At 34.4% G+C, this 19,809-nt stretch overlaps 1 protein-coding gene across 1 annotated transcript; it reads right to left on the bottom strand.

The window, feature by feature from the left end:
* Positions 1-4,444: 4,444 nt before the first annotated feature.
* LOC134855506 (uncharacterized) lies at positions 4,445-19,212 on the bottom strand. The gene is made up of 8 exons (XM_063872047.1): positions 17,990-19,212; positions 17,542-17,748; positions 16,774-16,922; positions 14,878-15,004; positions 13,330-13,495; positions 10,830-10,961; positions 9,955-10,040; positions 4,445-4,785 (listed from the first exon to the last, which is right to left on the bottom strand). Exons 2-8 carry the CDS (start codon positions 17,713-17,715, stop codon positions 4,627-4,629), a joined length of 993 nt encoding a protein of 330 aa, XP_063728117.1. The 5' UTR covers positions 17,716-17,748; positions 17,990-19,212; the 3' UTR covers positions 4,445-4,626.
* Between the last annotated feature and the right edge of the window lie 597 nt (positions 19,213-19,809).

Here is a 19,809-nt window from a genome sequence, read left to right as displayed (position 1 = left end):
ACGAGTTTTTTTACTGTCGAGAAGACCATATTAAACAATTTATAATCACACATTTTTCTTCCTCAATAAGAAACGGTTGATATAAAAAAAACAGAATTAATTTTTAACATATTGAAAGGATAAACTTTTTACCCCAAATTTGGAAGAGTTTTTTTACAAAGATTATCAACCTATAGTTCGAGAAAAAAAGGTTACAAAATCCGTCATCCAAAATAATTGCCTCTTTTGAACGTGTTTTAATTATCGATTTTTCGGCTTTTCTTCAAGCCAATTAAATAACCGTTTAATAGCCCTCTCCGAGTGAAATGATCAAAAGTTGTTTAAAATCTCGTAAAAACTTCATGGTGTGATTCTTTTATCCGGAAAATATTATTATTTTTCCGGTTTATTCCTCTAATTTCAGTATCGATACTAAAAGTAAGATAAAAATAAATTGTTGAAAGGAGTAAAAAATGATAAAACCAACTTTTATTGGCAATGACTCGGCAATGAATCAATATCCCTAGGCTATGAAGAGGTATTCTAAAGAAGTGTATGGGTTTCCCGGCAAATCAAAGTCTAAAAATTGTTTTGAATTTTTGAAAAAAACTATTTGAGAACTTTTTTTTGATAAAAATTTTTCATTGAGTTATAACGCACTCATTGACTCATAAGTCAAGATAAAGTAGACTTACAGCCATAGTCATGGGGGTCGTTTACGTTCTCCTACAGCTGGGCAAGCCAGTAGCTTAGCTAATTTTTCTTTTTGTTCATAAACTGTGATGGTAAAAAACCTTCAAAAATTGATGTGAAAATTTGAAAAAATCTGAAAAAATTTGAACAAAAATTGAACATAAAAAAATGGAAATTACTCACAAAATATTCAAACTGTTCAATAAAGCTTTTAATGGATCAGACAAGTGTTATAACACAATGAAATTTTGTTGAGAAGATCTAGAGATAATTTTTCGAAAAAGTGTATTTTCCCTTACGTGTCGAAATTGATTTTTTTATCCAGCAAGTTCTCGGAAACAAATTTCGTCCTTCGGACGGGCATCGCAAAAAGCGCATTTTTTTTGCTTAAAAACAACTCTTCCATGGTTAACTTTCTTTTTTTCAAATTTTGGTTTTTTGAACTAAATATATAATAAAATTTTTTAAAGTTAATCGAAGCTAATCGAATGACTTGGATAGAACCATAGGCTCAGAGCGTCAAAATTTTTTGGTTTGGAATAAAAGATTCTGCTGATTTTTTTGTAAAAGTATCATTCTTGAAATAATCATATTTTTCTAAAAATAGGATTTTGACTAACTCAAGGTTCTGAACCCGATATTTTTTGACCTGATAAAGATAGACGCATCGTAATGATGACCCTTTCTGTTCTCCTATAGTAGGGCAAGCCATTGGGAGTATTTTTGTAACATCTGGATTATTGGTAGAGTGAGAAATGACTTGTGTATTTGTGATAAAAAGAAAAGTAAAAAAACTTAAGAAATTAAAAATTAACCTAAAATTTTGTTTCCAATGATTTGCTATGAATTTCTTTTTTATCATTCTAATTTAAAAAAAGACTTTGATGGACATTCTACTTGATACGCTATCAATCTCTTTAGAAATTTTTTTCACTAAATCTCTTTCTAAATTTGGTTGAAAAGAACACACAAAAACTTAATTGACCCAATTGACAGTAAATCAATTGAATATAAATTAGATTGGAGTAGAGGAGATTACATACAAACTGAAATCAAACTGATTTGATAAAAAGTGAAAGCAACACATCAAATCAAAATGAGCTCCATAATTTTAATAAATCAAAACACGAGTTTTCAAAAGATTTCTTAAAACTGATTGAATACAACTTTACGGTTCTTGGATGCATAGCAAGTTGCTACTGGTGGCGTCTCTGGAGTTATTTGAGAGCAGCTGATTCAACATCATTGTCGGAGGGCTGTGACGAGCAGCTGATTGGTATTGTTAATGTTGTCACGTCTGCAGTTGAGTCGGGAGGAGATTGACATCGTTGAATCGATGTCCCAGTAAGACACACGCTCTGCCAAGTCCCTAAAATACCCTTCCTGGTTTTCATACAAGGGAATCGTCACACAATCGTAGCGAAAAAGAATTTTTCGAGATGATTGCTCGAGAAATCCGGGGTCGTTGACGTAAGTCTTGTCCAAAGCAGGGCAGGATTCGGTCTCTGTGGAGCTGTAAAGGGTACGTTTCCTGCTCTAACGTGGAAGGAAGATCTGGTTTAGTAAGCATTTGTTAAACATCATTTGTCTTTTAGTAGTCCAATCGCGATACTCCAGGTCTGAGCGTCGACAAGCCAAATCGTTGAATGGAGAGGGCATTCTCGCCCGTTTTTGCTGCACAATGACAATCGTTTCTCTCATGTAAGTTTGATAGATTATCGTTCGCTCAGTTTCCGAAGTCGAAAACACTTGCAGAGGATTCGTCATAAATACAATTTGATTTTTGTCTTTCTTTCAGAGCTGAGTATCAACTGGGAATTGTTTGAATGAGAATTTTTTTGTAATTGAAATTGATAACAATTTATTGATAAGCCAACGGAGTAGTATTCTGAATAAGTTATTTCTTGAAAAAACTTGTTAATACACTGAATCTAAAAACGAATTGGCTCAGTCAATAAAAATCTTGTAATAACTTATAATCTTGTTTTTTTCCTCCATTTTTTTTCTCCTATTTAACATCGGCCTTTCTAGTTGTTCCCCGATGCGAATGTTTAGCTACCATTGCACGGTTTATCGAATGTTTAGCTACTTCATAATTGGAAACGATTATGCCAAACTTCTCACAGCATTGGTGTTCTGCGAATGTTGGTGGCCAAAAAAAAACATTGTTCCTAGAAGGTTTTCCCCACTTTGGCCTGCTTGATGCGACATGTTGAAAAAAAAAATGATTCGATACTGTTAAACTCCCAATCCAAAGCGCAACTCAATTGTGGAACAGATCATATAGAAGAAGTTTAAAGGTCAACCTAATTATTTTTGGTATTCGTCTTGCGCAGGTCTACTCAAATACCTGAAAAGCAAAAACAGAGCCTTTTTTCCTTTAACTTGAATCCACTGTTTCACAGAACGAAGCACTTTGATACAAAATGAGACACTTTTTTCAGCATATTTATGAAACAATCGAACATTTTTATCAAAAAGACTTGATTTGAACGAAACTTGAATTATTTGCTTTGATATTGGATTTTAATAGTTTTGAATTGCATGCTTTTTTAGTTATATGTAAGTAAACAAATTAAAGTTGCAGCTACAAACTGAAATAGGCCACATATACTCATTTGATGTCCTATCAATTTTTATATATGCCTTGAATTTGCTATACAAAATTAATGCTTATTGAAAAAGAAATGATTTTAAGACAATTTGTTCTTTTTATTTTTACCTGCATCTTTTCAAACTTTGTCAAATTCTCAATATCAATCGAAATTTTTATAGAATAGTTACTTTCAGGTTTTAAGTTTTTAAATCTGGTTTCATACCAAATAAAAAGCAGACAACTTTTCAGATTTGATTGGTGCGCTGCATTGAATTGCAACAAGTTTTGAACAAAACTGTTATTTTTTGTTTCTTCGCTAACATTTTCCTCAAAGGCTATGCAAAGTATAAAGACCGTCGTAAGTTTCACATCCAGTAGCACATTAACAAAAACAAAAAAAGGTCTCAACCGAATTTGGAATGATCTCTAAAGCACCCAAATTGCCACTTACGCGTCAATAGAGGAAAATATGCCTTTTTAAATGTAACATTTTGACACAACTCCAATATTTGAATTTCCTTAATCATAAAAAAAACCACAATTAAATGATTTTTGAGTAATTAGCTGAAGGCTTTTATATATTCCAGATGCTAAAAACAGCAAGTTTAAAATATTAATTTTTTCTAAGGAAAAGGAACCCTACCACGCACAAACTTTTCATAATTTTCTGAGAAATTCGGTGGTAGATTAACAAATTTCAAGAGCCAACCGAAATGAATTCCAATCAAAGTAAGCATTACTCAACTCAGAAGCATAGTCATTCTTTCGTAAATTAAGTTATGCGATTGTCCGATGATTGAACGATAGTCCGAAAAAAATTGATTTCTTTAAACTCAATCCGCAGTAACCTCTCTTGGTTTAAATAATATCATCATAATAAATAAACAAACCGAAGCTGTTTTTCAACAACGTTCAAAAACGAGAAATGGGCTTTAAAATGTACAAAAATAAGTTGGCGATCAAAATGACGTTTATGGGGAAAAGCTAGTTTCCGATTACTTGGAGTATAGGAAAGGAAAGTCAGTGAAAGGAAAGAAATTCGAACCGAAAATCAAAAAAACATCGAACAAACTTTTTTCAATTTTCCCTAAATTTCCTGTAATGTTGAGGGAGCTCCTGCTGATTTCCTGTCGAGGGAGCTAGCAAGAAAAATCTCAGGTCAAACTTTTGCAAAAATCAAATTAGTCGCTTCAAATTAAATCAATCAATCAACTCAACTTCTTCATGTATTTATGGTACTTTCAGAAAATTGTCTAGACAAAAATTAATCTTAAGTAACATTCGTACTAAATACGAGCATTAAAATTTTTAGTTCATTGAGTTGGAAACCAGCGTAATTAAGTTCAAATTAAGTTAAATTATTGTCTTCGGGTACTTTTCTTTCCCTTATTTCTCTGTTTTCCTCTATTCGAATTTGAGTTGGAGCTGTTTTCTTTCTTCCCTCGAGTGTTTTCTCTGCTTCTAGAATGAGTAGTTTTCGTCTGCTTGTCGTTAGATGATTTCATGTCGAAATGATGCTAAAAAACAAGCATGAAGATATGTGATCCCGCTTTGACAGCTTAATTGCTGCTTATTTAAATGAGGCTGTTGAACAAAAATACAGCCAACAGATAGTTGAAAGAGTCAATTAGCGTAAAGAAACAGAAAAAATTGAATTTTTTTTTTTTAAAAAAAACTGGTAAAAAATAACCAAATTTGAGAAAACTGGATTATTAGGAAAAGTTATTATTTCGCAGGGAAATCTTAAAACAAATTCTACTTTCGAAACAAGAATTGATCACGCGTCATTTCAGCTTAAATAATTGGAGAGTGCATTTTACTTACCTTCTAGCAAATAGACTTAAATTGAACTCAAGAAGTGATATATATATCTAAGAGCATTCATATGTGTATTTATGTGTATGAATGCACTTTTTTTAGAGGAGCATTTTAATACCTATCCTGAAAAAAAAAATCATCGCGACCTACATAAGAGTCTGAAGAACGTTCGTCGACTCTTAAAAAGTAAACATTCAATTTTTGTAGAACATATTTTGACCCTAGTACAAAATTTAAATCGGGCCAGGAAGAGGCGGGTTAAACCCTCATTTGCTGTCACAGCGAGCAAAAAATTTTCACCAAACAAAGATACTCTTAGTACCTTGCACTATATTATAGGATCCAATTTTTATTTTTCAACAAAAGCTTATCGACAAAATTTTCCCTGATATATCATTTGATAGCATCTTTGAATTTACAAGTTGATAGGAACACAACTTCTAGTTATAATTGCGATAATATTTATCTGCAAAAACCTATCAGCAGAAACTTTCTAGAGTATTTCAACTTTAATTTTTTCAGTTAGCACAATCTGAGATTTATTGGCTGAACAGATTGATGGCTTTATTTCCGGAAACTTTATTTCACGAGCTAAAGTATTTGCTTAACATCGTACGAGACGACAATATCTGCACAAACAAATAATTTTTGCGAACCCCCCTTTTGAAATTACTCAAGTTTTCCCCAGCCAAAAAATTGAGGAAAAAAGACAAGATGAAAAACCCAAGAAAATAAAGAAAATACAACAGCTGAGTACAACAGGTAATCGATGATTTTCGAAGAAATTTGCAGCCTATCATAAAGCATTATTGAGGTATCGGACAAAAACATCAGCAAAACGTTACAACTTTGACTGAAATATTTCAATTAATGAAAAACTTTCTAAAACTTTTAATTGAAACTTTCCCTTAAATGCCATGGAAACTAAGAAGACACGTTTATATGCTTGTCTTCTGGTAGCGCATGGATGAACAAAAAATTTGTCCGTGTAACAATCCATAGAATGAAGCTTGCCTTTGAACGATTTCTGAGTCAGATTAATTCTCCGCTTACCCGTTACTAGAGGGAATTATACTGCTCTTAAATTATATCCTTTTCCTTTTTGCGAAAGATGTCATTTTCACAAAACCGTTTAATAACAAAAAATCATCACATGACAATTATTTTAAAGTTTTTGTTGAGGGTATTGATAATTTCCAGATGGTATAAACAGCGAGTTAAAAATATTTTTCTGAAAAAAGACAACTCCGACTGAGCGGATTCTTCTATTACTCTTTAATTACAAACACGTGTACTTTTATCGTCAGCAATTGCTTCTTTAATGCTGGCTAATTTGAACATAATTGCAATACCTCCAAACAAGTAAAAACTGCCATACAGAACGCGAAGAACTCCAAAGCATTCGGCCCAGACAACATCTCGACCACTCACATGAAACACCTCGGACCAAATGCTATCAACTACCTCACGAAGATCTTCAACCTGTCGCTCAGCAAATGCCAGATCCCAGCAATTTGGAAGTCGTCAGTCATTATTCCGCTGCTGAAACCAGGCAAAGACGCAGGCCTCAGCAACTCGTACAGACCCGTCTCCTTGCTTTGCCCAGCCTCGAAGATCCTGGAGAAGTGCATCCAACCTCTCATCACCGAACACCTCCACTTCGCCAGTCACCAACACGGCTTCCGGTCCAAGCACTCGACGGTCACCGCTCTTTGTGACATCACGACAGCCATCTCCAACGGCTTCAACAGAAAGAAACCAGCCGACATGACTCTGCTTGTCGCGATTGACCTGTCGAAAGCCTTCGACACGGTTAAGCATTCCAAGCTCCTCGACCTCATCAACAAGACCAGTCTGCCCAGTGCTCTGAAAAGATGGCTCGCGAACTTCCTACAAGGACGACAAGCAAGAACACTGTTTCGCGACTCTCTCTCAAAAGCACGGATAGTTCGGTTTGGAGTGCCACAAGGATCAGTTTTGTCGCCACTCCTTTTCAACTACTACGTCGCAGACGCACCTAGCCCTCCGGACGAAATCAAGATCAAGTCCTACGCAGACGACTTCACGTCCCTCATTCTCGGCACCGACATACCAGCAATGGCAGGAAAACAAACGGAGTACCTCGCAGAGCTAGTGAACTTCTTCGAAGAGCGAAACCTCCAGATCTCCATTGACAAGAGTTTTGTCACGCTGATGACACCACAGACAGCCCAATACAAAACCGTTCCTGAAGTGAAGATAAACAATGAACAAATAAGAATGAACAACCAAGCGAAGATCCTCGGCATCACTTTCGACACCATGCACACTTTCGGGGCCCATTGCAGAGACACTGCGAAGAAATGCTCTCAACGCAACAACGCCCTGAAAGCGCTTGCCGGCACTGACTGGGGAAGCGACAAGGAAACACTCCTCATGACCTACAAAGCCGTTGTTCGCTCTAAACTTGAGTACGGCGCCGCTGTGATAACGCCCACACTCTCCGAAAGCAACATCGAGAAACTACAGAAGGTCCAAAACAGCGCCCTGAGAACAATCACCGGATGCCACGCCATGACTCACATAGACCACCTTCACCAAGAAACATCCGTTCTACCAGTTAGACGACACCTCAGAATGCGAACGATACAACATCATCTCGCCAACCACTTGCCAGATCACCCAGGAAACCAACTCACGAAAGAACCCAAGAACCCACCAAGACTCATGAAAGAAACCCTCCAAACACGATATGAAGAAAGATACATTGAACCTCTACTCGACAGCAACAGACCTCTAACCGAAAAGAAGTACAGAAACCTGCTAAAAACGATCCACACAAATGAAGTACGCGACGCCTTTTAAACCTACGAATACCCAGCAGTCCTCGGACACAATCCACCAAAAATTGCCAAAGAAGAAACCGAATTACCAAGAACAACAAGAAGAACACTGGCACAGCTCAGATCCGGCTACTCAAAGTTCCTGAACTCGTACATGAACAGAATTGACCCGACAGTAAGCGAACTTTGCCCGGACTGCCAACAAACAAGCCACACAACTATACACCTGTTCGACTGCATCGCAAATCCTACGAACTTAACCCCAGCCGATCTCTGGAAGCAACCGAAGAAGACAGCAATATTCCTGAAACTCCCCACAACCCTGGACCCAACAACGAGCGACGAATAGATCTCAGAAGGGCAACAACAACAACAACAACAACATAATTGCAATAAAATTGAAAAAATGAACACAGAAAAATTTCACATTAGGTTGGAAAACGTGAATTCGTAGTCCAAAACCAATTGCTGTACGATCAAGTGAAGTAAAAAAATTTCTTCTTTTTCCCTTTTTGTTCACATTTCCGCAAAAAAATTCCACGACTGAGATCGAATATAGCCGACATACAGTTAGAACAAGTGTTAATGAACATTTTTTTTGATTTTCAGAGATATTAGATCATCAAAAGAATGTTAAAAATCTAGAAACCAAAATCCAATTTTGAAAATTGAAGTCATGCATGCTCTTTCGCGTCAGTTTCACTTTCAATCATTGAAGCTTATTTGCCCCCCCCCCCCCCGGTTTTCAAATGAACGTATGAGTTGAACTTATAAGACATGCATAGCCAATAGACAGTTGAAGTGGACTCAACAAAACGGAGAAACGACTGACTACATTTTAAAGATTTCAAAGAAAAATACATGACCTTAAAGCTTTTTTAAAATCAAGAATCTTTTATGATTGACATTTTAAAAAAAAACTATACTAATTTGTGAAAGCTGGATCGATATGTTATTTATTTTTACTCCATTAGTTATATTAAAACAATCTACATTTGAAACTGGAAGTCACTTACTTTTTCGCACTATCTGCACTTGCTTATCTGAAAAGACTTATCGTCTTTCTCTTTTGGCAAATGAATCTAAAATCAGCTGGAAACAAAAAACTCAACACGACTTATAGAAGTGTCTGCACTACGTTCATTGACACCTAAAAAACGAAACCAAAAAAATTTAAATTTGAGCACGAAAAAATGAAAAAAAACCTGACCCATATTACTGTCCTAACTTCGTTCATTGAAACTTAATAAAAATAACAAATTAAGCCACAGGAGACAGAATAATCAGATTTTTTTACGCTGGAAAATCTGAGAGGTAAATGCCACTTCCAAACCCAAACATAATTTACCGCTCTACGTGCAATTTTAATAGAGAGTGTGTTTCGCCTTGCGTACTTTGTACATAAACTTTGAAGTCAATTTAACATAAATCAAACATAAAAAATAGACAAACATGTCAGAAATCAAATACAGGTCAATTTTCTTTAAAAAAAACAATACGATCACAATCAGGAAGACTCATTTAGCCTTTTCACACTTAAAAACCTTTCAATTTTTTCCAAATGAAATTTTTTTTTTTGGAATTCACTTTAATTAATATAGCGAGATTAGATTAATTGAGACCCAACTGTTTAGCTTAAATTACCATTGCGGTTGAAAATGGTTGGACAAAATTGGTTTCTCATTGTGAAGACGCGGGGGCGGGGTAAAAACCAAAATAAATACCAATTGAACTAAATTTCACATGGTCAAAACAAGTTGGGTGCGCAAAAAAAATGTCCGAAAAAAAGGTAGTTGGTTACATGACGCTGCTAACTATCGCAAGTCTGAAAGATTCAAATTATTCATCAAACTGTATCTACACTGACTAGACTATCTGATATTGATTTTAACTACAGCAATTCATCTGTCGTTAGTTTATAATAAACATAGTTAGTAACCAATATATAATATAAATACAAACAACATAAAAAATCAAAATCAAGTCTTAAGGTTAACAACACTATTTCGACTTTTTCAATTCATCTTCATCATGCAATTCACCCACCCCTTTTCCAGCCACTTTCAGCTGATTTCTGGCGTGATCGACTTTTGTATTTGGCACAGTAGCAGGTGTAGTCCATCCCACAGCATCTAGATTCAGACGATATATCAGAATAATTAATAAAATACTATGTATGATTGAAATTCGACGTTTAGACTTGTTTAATTTATGTAATTCAAACAATAGAAGCACGAATTGTAGAAAAAATTTTAGGTAAAATTTTTATCAATTACGGTAAAAATTCTCCACAAAAATTGAGAGCGACAGTTTTGAAGTTGATGATACCTTGAGAAATCTAACCTAGCAAAACAATGGATATAATAATGGCGCATTATAATCCAAAAACTTAACTATTTTGCGGTTACTTTTTCTTAATCCCTTTAATATGTTCAAATTGCAGTAAAAGATCTTTCATTCTATTACGTATTTCAATTTCTTTTTTATAAAAAGCGCATATCAAGTTGTTGGAAAACCTTTTTTCAAAAGACTTTTTTCTTGCGAACAATCAAATTCTAAAGCTACCAACGGTAAAGTTTTTCCCCTTTTCTATCTTTCTTGAGCAAGTTGGGCTCTCTTCCCCAGTTTTTTTCCTTACAAAAAGGTATCTAAAAAATTTCAGTTTATGATTCCCGCTTTGAGACGCCTGAAAACAGACTACATTTATGTCTCAGGGCGCTCAATCAAGTGACTTTTTTGTAGCAGAATTCTTTATTTCTAATTTTGTTTCTGTAATGACTTCACTTGGAAACAATTTATTATGATTATAATTATTTTTAATGTTTTATCAGTGGTATCAATTAAAAAACCATCTTTTAAAATCGTCAAGTTTAGTTTTATTAGAACGTGTAATATAGATTTATTCTGATATATGGGCAGACCTGCAGTTAGTTTGGCAGCCATTGGGGGCAGGGCGTACACAATAATTATGCCGACAAGGGATGTTTCCGGACAACTCCAGCTGAACACTATCACATTCAACACACTCCAGTGCATGCCAGTGTATTGGAGACCTGCAATCAAAAACAGAACACGACACTCGGGGGTGAGGACAAACCAGTCGAAGTGCAAATCCAACCAAAAATACGCAGAATAAAAAAAACAGCCAAAATTGGTCAACCAGATGAAAGTTAACTTATTTTATTGAAATTTGCATGACTTCCATAATCGTTTTCTAATTCTTACACAACTATTCTGTAACAGTTACATGGTAGCTAGTTTATACTACATCTGGTTAATAGAACATAGCCAATCGAAGATTGGAAAAGAGCAACGAACGCAAGAAAACATTTACAAGACTTTGTTGAAAAAATCTCAACTTTCGAATTTCAAAGAAAAAATAGATGCCTTTTAGCTCACTGAATTTTTAGAGCAATTTATGATTGGCGCTTTTTTGATAACATTAGCCCAGCTTGAGAAAACTAGATCAAAAATAAAGTTTTTATTCCGCTGGAAATCTAAAAATTAAATTCCACTTTCGAAACTGGAAATCGTTCACGAATTTTTGCGCCATTGGCACGTTCATATTTGGAGAGTGCTATTTACGTCACTTTCAGCAGATGAATTTCAATTGAACTTAAAAAGTGCATATATATCTAAGTGCATCAATATTTAATGACTTTTTCCTGAAAAATAAAAAAAAAACAAAAAAAATCAGCAAGACCTATATAAGAGTCTTCATTACGTTCATTACTCTTAATAACCGATCTACGGGCTGAAAAAAACTGCTGTTCATACAATCACTATTAAAGGACAAATTCGAAGCATATATTCCATTACTGAAAAAATGCTAAGACTGTAATTTCATTTAATGAAAAAAAAAAACCCTGTCCAATTTCAATTTATGAATAAACTCGTATCATACCATTTCCGTTGTTGAAAAAGGCTTATCGTACCATCACGGGCGGATCTAGAATTTTCTCGTGCGGGCGGATTTTCAAAAAAACTTTGAAAATTTTACCGACCATTTTTTTAAGGTGGCCCAAATTGATTTTCTGAGCTTTCCCAAAGTACTAAAAAGACCATTTTGTCAAAATTTTGTGCGCCGCAGGCAAATTTTTTTAACAGGCCAAAAAAAGCGTTGCAAGGCACTTTTTAGAAATTTTTGACAGAAAAATCGCGTTTTTTGGCGCTGGCTTCCCCCTCAAAATTCAAAAATATATTGGCGCCCAAGGCGCCTTTAGAAAAATTTTAGGGACCATCAGCCAAAAATAGATATCTCAAAATAGTTCAGAGTAGCACAGAATGTTCCGAGCAGTCTATAAAAAAATTCAAATAAGTGTAGTTTTTCTGTGCGGTGTGATACAAGGGTCTGATCAAAAAACTAGATCTTAGGCTTATTCAATAGTTTTAGTAAAAATGGCAAATTGGAAAAATGTTTTTGCAAAAAAGTTGACTAGAAAAACGAAAAAAAAACTCAAAATTTTTGTCAGTCAACTTTTTTGCAAAAACTTTTTTCCAATTTGCCATTTTTACTAAAACTATTGAATAAGCATAAGATCTAGTTTTTTGATCAGACCCTTGTATCACACCGCACAGAAAAACTACACTTATTTGAATTTTTTAAAGACTGGTCGGAACATTCTGTGAACTATTTTGACATATCCATTTTTGGCTGATGGTCCCTAAAATTTTTCTAAAGGCGCCTTGGGTTTTATCGGTCATAGATTTTGAAGTTTTTATCAAGCAAGTTGAACTTTAGTAACTAGCTGCGGTACACTTGCAAATCGCAAGGGTAAAGAAATTCGCAAAAAAATATCAAGTAAAAAATTAGGATTCTTCTTCATTTCCACCACCAGCGAACTTAACAAGTACTTTTTGCTCAAATTTTTTTAAGAGTTGGCATGTGGAGTAATAAGGCCATGACAAAAATTTATGGTCTGCATATTTTATTTAACATTGTCAAACCCCTCGTTACACCATAAAATTAATGATATGTGAGGCGGGGGAGAAACAAATTCAGGACCAGCCATTTTAAATAGCTCAAACAGCTACAGATGATTCCATTGAGCTGTTCATGACATCGAGGAACAAGGGAAAAAAGCAACAGTGAAATATTTGGTAGATGCGCAGCAAAAGAAACGAATTTCCATAATGAATATTTTTTAGTAGAGTGACACTATCTTATTTTTGGTATTCTTCGTGACTTAAACAACGATGTCCTATTTTATTTAGAAATATAATAGCTATTAATGTCAAATGTTTCCAAATTTCAATGTTTCCAGTTTTTGCTAACTTGCTGCGCAGATTTATTTCTGAGTTTTCACTAGAAAAAACGTTTTCATGCTAAATTCACCATACGAAAAAATTATATTCGATTTCATAACATTAAATAATTTGATATTAATAAAGTATTTTTGTATCTAAAAATTAATAAACTACCTGGAGCAGCCAGCACCATGGCATACATTGGCACAGTTAACTTCTTGATAGAAAATGGGGTCAAATAGTCCACGTAATACACTGAGGTGATGTAAGTAAATTGGAGTAAGAAGGCAGGTATGAAACCAATCTTGAGGTCAAAGGCACACACTGTTCCATTGTAGATCTATAATAACAGTTTATGAACAGTGAAAATCTACAATAATTTTATTGGATCTTAATGACAAAGCAAAATAAAGTAGTTACACAGAGGCAAATCGAAGCGATGCAAAAAACCCATTGCGCTAAAAAATAGTGAATGAAAAAATAGTCATAAAAAATTTCTGAAAAATTATTTAGGAAAAAATTACTTGAAAACAATTTATAGCATACTTCATATTTGTATCAGATAAGTTTCAAAGCAGCCCTTAAAAATGGAAACCATTTACCGAGCAGCAGAAAGGCGACAAACTTGTTGTCATAAAAAATTTCATACAATTTTTAAAGTTTTTACGACCCATCCAAAATGGAACACTAGTCCCAAAGTAATAAATTTTGCCCTCGAAGTTACGCAAATATGTTAACTGAGTCGATATAACATAAACTGAAATTTTTTGAATATTAAAAAAAACGAAAAAAAAATCAAAATCAGTCATCGTAAATTTACTAATTTGTGAAGTTTCACTTATAGTAGGAGCTAATTAAATTGAAACAAAACTCATGCTTTAAAAATTAAACCAATAAAAACCCTACCAGATAAAAAACGGCGTTTAAAAAACGGAAAATGAACTGACAGAAACATGGGCAAAAACCACGAACCCGAAAAAAAATTGAAAACAGTTTTTGCAAAAATAATTACAATCTAAAAAGTGCTTGAATTAATTACAACTTAAGTGATACTTGTTTTATTGAGCTAGTCAGAAGATCTTCTAGCAGTGAAGATCTATTGTCCCTACAGTTTTGTACCCGATTGCAATACCCTTGGTTATCGCAAGGGTAAATAGCTTACACTAATGCATTATGCATTCCAAAATTCCCCTCGAGGGTAATTAAGTCTTATACTACTACTAAGGAAAATGACTTTTTTTAAATTCAAAATAAATCCTTAAGGTCATGAATTTTTTCAACCAATTCGCTTTTAGAGTTCATTATTTTGACATCTGATTTCGCAACTTTTGTGATTCAGGCTCGCTTTTTCGGTTTGTGAATTTCCTATGTTCTAATTAATTTAGTTTAACGTTTCACTCAACCACACATGCGCATATCTGAGACTTTTGCTCGAAAAAGGATTTCATTTTTTCTGAGTCCATCAATTTGATCTTCCGAGTTCTTGCAAAAAACTCAAAAATCCCTACATGCCGCAAGCATAAATTTCAGAAAATGTACAGAATTTACCGTTCGGGCGTTTTTTAAAGGGTTCGCAAATTTTCAGCTTAAGAACCTTTTATCTCAGTCGCCAAAAAAATGTCGTAAAATCTAAGATTAAAAAAAAACATTTGGGTCATGTGGTTAGTAAACTTCTGAAAGGAGAGGTTCGTCCCCCATAAACACGCTACTGCATATATACACCTGATCTAGCTTGTGCGAATGTATGGAGCTGACAGACATCCCCCAGAAGAAGTGCATAATGTACACTGAAGAGAAGCCGACTGCAATTTGCACAACTATCGTCACTACTTTCTGGGGTATTGTTAACCTAGGAACAGAAAAAACGTTGATAGAGTATTCGGTCATAACACAGAGACGAAGCTCCACTTCCTAAAAAAGCCCAAAAAAAACAAAGGCAGCCTTAGAAAAATTTAAAAAGGTGACTGAATGAATCTTGAATAATAAAACGTTTGCTATGTGGAGGATTCGAGCTTCCGACCTCGAGAAACAGGAGGCAACACTAGCGATAAAACGACAAAAAAGCAGCTCTAAAAAGTAAAATAAAAAAGATAAAAGCCTTGAAAATTAAGACTGAAAATAACACAGCTACATGAGCTAATTAATTGCCAATGCAATGCAGCAAAAGTGGCACCAAGTACAAATAGACACATATTCGCATGTAATAATTTGGAATATAACAAAATGAATTTAATAAATTGGAAACTAAACCGCCGAATTGTGCGTGCACAAATTCTGCATTTCAAAATTTTTGCGAAATATATTGAGTTGGAAAAATTCGAAAAAAAAATTCATACTGTACTTCTGTATGAAAGAAATAGCTTTTTTCGGTTCAACTGATGAAATAAAAATGCACCAATCGTGTTAACTTATTACTAATCGAATATCAAAGCACAGACAATTAAACTGCCAAATGCTGCTTCATGAAGACGTGCCAACACGAAAATAGCACTAAAACTTCAGCTGGAAAACAAGTAGCCTTAGTACGCTTTATTTGTGTAATGAATACAAACATAATTTTTATCTTAAAAGAACAAACAATGCCACAAAGCAATGAAACAAATCCTATTATCTTGAATGATGAAAAATTCAAGAAGTCAAAATTATGGCTATTTCATTGCATTTCAGCAAAATTTGGACTTTGTTACCAGTCTATTCTGTTATCTCAATGTATATACCACTTTCAATGTGTACCACTGAATATTGTTGGAAGAATATTGTATGGCTAGAAAAAAACTGCTATTTTGGGGCAGATGGAAAAGATTTAATGAACGCAAGTAAGCAGAGAAAAATACCGACTTGTTTTTTTAGGAAAATCTTAACTTTTGAATTTTCAAAGACAACAATAGATGTCCTCAAAGCACTTTGAATTTCTAGAACAATTCATGAGTGGGGTTTTTTTGATAAAATTAACCCAATTCGAGAAAACTGGATCAATAGGCAAAATTTTCATTTCGCTAGCAAATCTGATGAATAATTTCCATTTTCGAAATTAGACGTCAATCTTTATACGTGATAAATTTTTCGTGACCTTTACATTTTGCTGTTTGATAGTGGAATTTGTCTTCCTTTTAACAAAAGAAATGAACTGAACTGAAAAAGAAATCAGACGTGGAACCCGCAAACTAGTAAATTTGAGCCTGAACAAATTTTAAAGAATTTTCCTGGAAAAAAAAACTAAAAAATCATCGCATCTTGTATAAGAGTCTGAACTACGTTCATCGACTCTTATTAATGTTTGTCGATCGGCGATGATAGTTGAGCGGTGATAAAATGGAAAACATTACTTCCAATCAGTCGGCTATTCGAGATCACCCTGATCCGTGCTTGTTGCTTTAGGGCCAGACAAGTTATCACTGCCCAGAAAAACAACAACACATTATGCAAGTAGTTTCTAGCGACGAGCAAAACGTTCTCTGCAAAGATCTGAACACTAGATGTCGGCGGTTCGGGAATTTTCAACTTGGATCGGTTCGACACAGTTAACGACCGACCCCAACTGGACAGCTTGTTTGGCGACTCTTTCCCTCGCGGACAATTCTTCTAATAAATAATAGATCAACAACTTTCAATTCTAACCGTTTATCCAATAGAACCATAGCTGGATCGGCAGTAGCTCCTCTGAATGTACAAGCATGCAGAGTGCCTCTAAGCGAAGTGTACACCACCCAGCTCCACAGTCCATAGTGGAACAGAACACAGGATCCCTCCGCGCCTCCTGTTATCATCTGAAATACCAATTAAACTGTAAGTACGCCAAAATACAAAGCCAGGGGACCAAAAAATACAATTAATGAAACTTATTCAACATTCGAACTACCAAAAAAATATATAAACGCATCTTAGAGCTCTTTGAATTCCTTTATCAATGGCAGTTGAGAAACCTGGATCCAAGGTTTTTTTTTTCATTCTGCTGGGTTCACGATTTCTCGCTCAATTTCAGCCCTCGTAATTCACACTGAGAAATAATAAAGACAAGGGTTATCAACTTTTTAGACTTTTTTTATTTCGCTGGGAATTCTGATAATTAATTTCCAGTTTCAAACTAAGAAGCCGTCACATTTTTTGTGACCTTTACAATTTTGCTGTTCGATAGTGGAGTTTGCCTACCTTCAGCGATTAAAATGCACTGAACTTAAACAGAAATCAGAAGTCAAACCGCGAAAAATCGAAATTTCTAGACTTTTTCTTGAAAAAAAAATCAGCAAGACCATTATAGGAGTCTTCACTACGTTCTTTACTCTTAAATATGTCAAATTCCCAATTCAAAATTTTGAGAGCAATTTTCAGATCGAAGACGCAAAAATCCTGGTGTTGCTTTGGGTATCTCAAAATTCAATACTTTACCTGAATACATGCCAATATCTCCAGTAATATATTCTGCAGAAACCGTCTGTTTTCAGTTTTCGCGACCACAAACCCACTGATGACATAACAAACAGTAACCAGGAATCCGTAAGCTACCGAGAAGCACAAAAAGTGCAGAGGTGTCTCTGTGTAGTAATCGAATTGGTCACTCATTATAATAACCAATGACTTGTATATAGGTTGAAACTAGTTGAAAAATGAAAAAAGTGATGACCATTTAAAATATAATTTATTAATTAAGCATCTTAAAATTTTTCTAAAATGATCTCAGTGAGTTAACATTTATAGTTTCAAAGATTTTTTTTTGAAAAAAAAACATTTTTTTCCGAGAATTTCAGGTAAAACATTATGAAATTGAGAGATCTAAGAAAAAGAAAACTGTGTTGGTTATATTCATATTTTGCATTAAAATTTGAAAAGTCATCACTTGAAAACTAAAATTTCTTCTCAATAGAAGTTAAATCGAATACAAAGAATTCTGAATTAAAACCAAAATTCATTAGCTGGGAGCGAATTTGACGAACTTGATATGTAACAAATAAAGCACTATGAATTGCAACCTAGACATGAGCTTATGGATTTATTTAAAAATTCCAATTTTAAGAATTTCGAATTACCTACAGGACATTTTGCGACATTAGTGCGGATAAATAAAATCAGTTTGTTTCTGTATAAAAATGACGAGCTTAAATAAAAAGCGTTTTTTTCTTCAACTCGGTTGAACTTTATAAAACACAACGAAACTCTCTTTCTATCTTTGTAATTTTACATTATTCCAACTCTTTGCTCTTGTAGTAACGGCTAACAGCTGAGTAATGCAAACAATAACGATAACTATCAATGAATGAAATCAATGGTTTGACTGAGAAATAAATGAATTGAGGCAAATTTTAACTCTTTGAGTTAAGTAGACAACGTATTGGAATGAGTCGCTACAAAAGACCTTTCCATTCAGTTCATTCCAATTTGATCCAAATTTGAAGAACGAAATAAAAGACCCTTGCAAGTAGGAATTCATGTTAAGTAGCTCTCGCCGGAACTTTCCAAGGGTATTCAGTATCCAGCATGCAATTTCTTGATTCCAGCGGGGTTTGGACTAAAATTTGCTTTCTCTGGTTGGTGCATTGAATTCGAAAGTTCTGGGTTGAAATCAGAATAGCTTTTTTCGATATCCGAAGATTCAGTAGACTCTACAACGAGCAAATCAAAGTTGTTTGGTACGAACTTTTTTTTCTTTAGTAGCAAAAACAGAATTAAGAGACAAAGTAAAAGTAAGTTTACTTGTAGCAAAGTAAGAGTGCTGTTAAAGTATGCAATTGCTTTAAGTTTGATAAAAATCAGGTCTATAAATTTTTTGAAAAAGAAACAAGAGTAAAGCTTATCAAGTTTCCATTAATTATTTTTTGCAGTAATGTTTGACTCAAATTTCACGTCGTAACTGATTCTTGCAGATTCCATTCCAATTACTGTTCCTAAATAATGGTACGGGTGAGAAAGAATTAAGTCTAATTCGGTTCTGCTGTTTCCATTTTTGTTACGTTAATTGCGTTTGTGACTTTTGACTTTTTTGCGGCCTCATTCTGCTGTCAGCAAAACTTGAACTGTGCCCTAGCATTGAATCCATCGATTCAAGATGGACTTCAACCATATACAACTGAAAAAAAAAACCATTAATCAACAGGTCACCCGCTAAAACTGTTTAAAATTCTCTATATATATCCCCTGGAACATTTCCAAAATCCAGTTTTTGTTCTGATTATTCTTTTTCTTACTAATGCTCAAATTTTTTTCGGAATACGAATCGTTGCATGATTGAGTTTAAACAAGGAAAATAAAGTGAAAACTCCACGCAAAGCATTGATAATCTATTCGCAACTCATACTGTGCGTTTAGGTTTATACGTCTGGCTAGATAGCCACCGCAATATGATTACTTGTCCAGTAAATTAGCTTCCTAATAGATCAATTCGACAAAAAATATGATAAGACGCCATAATTGATCGTTAAAAATCTTTGTAATTTTATACATTTATATTAAAAAACAATCCGATTTAAAAAAAAAAAAAATCGTAAAGATGAAGATTCAGTTAGAAGGAAGTTTGATACCTCTAAAAAATTCTAACTGAAGCTAACTCAGTCGTGCAGCCCAGAAATTGAAGCATTTGGTCCACTAAAACTCAATCACAGCCCGAACCATGAATCGCAAGCGATGTGCAGTCAATGTTGAATCACCGTTGAAAAATGCACT

Source organism: Symsagittifera roscoffensis, chromosome 10 (genome assembly GCF_963678635.1).
Source record: "Symsagittifera roscoffensis chromosome 10, txSymRosc1.1, whole genome shotgun sequence".
NCBI classification, from domain to species: Eukaryota; Metazoa; Xenacoelomorpha; order Acoela; family Convolutidae; genus Symsagittifera; species Symsagittifera roscoffensis.
The sequence above is the reverse complement of the archived record's forward strand: the minus strand, read 5'-3'. Positions and strand labels throughout refer to the sequence as shown.

Excerpts from the sequence above, each read along its gene's own strand:
- LOC134855506 (XM_063872047.1), bottom strand. The coding sequence starts at position 17,715 with ATGAGTGACCAATTCGATTACTACACAGAGACACCTCTGCACTTTTTG. Across the intron at positions 15,005-16,773 it reads ATGGTTCTATTGGATAAACG|GTTAACAATACCCCAGAAAG; the intron begins GTTAGAATTGAA and ends TTCTGTTCCTAG. Across the intron at positions 4,786-9,954 it reads TGAAAGTGGCTGGAAAAGGG|CATCATTTCGACATGAAATC; the intron begins GTGGGTGAATTG and ends CTTGTTTTTTAG.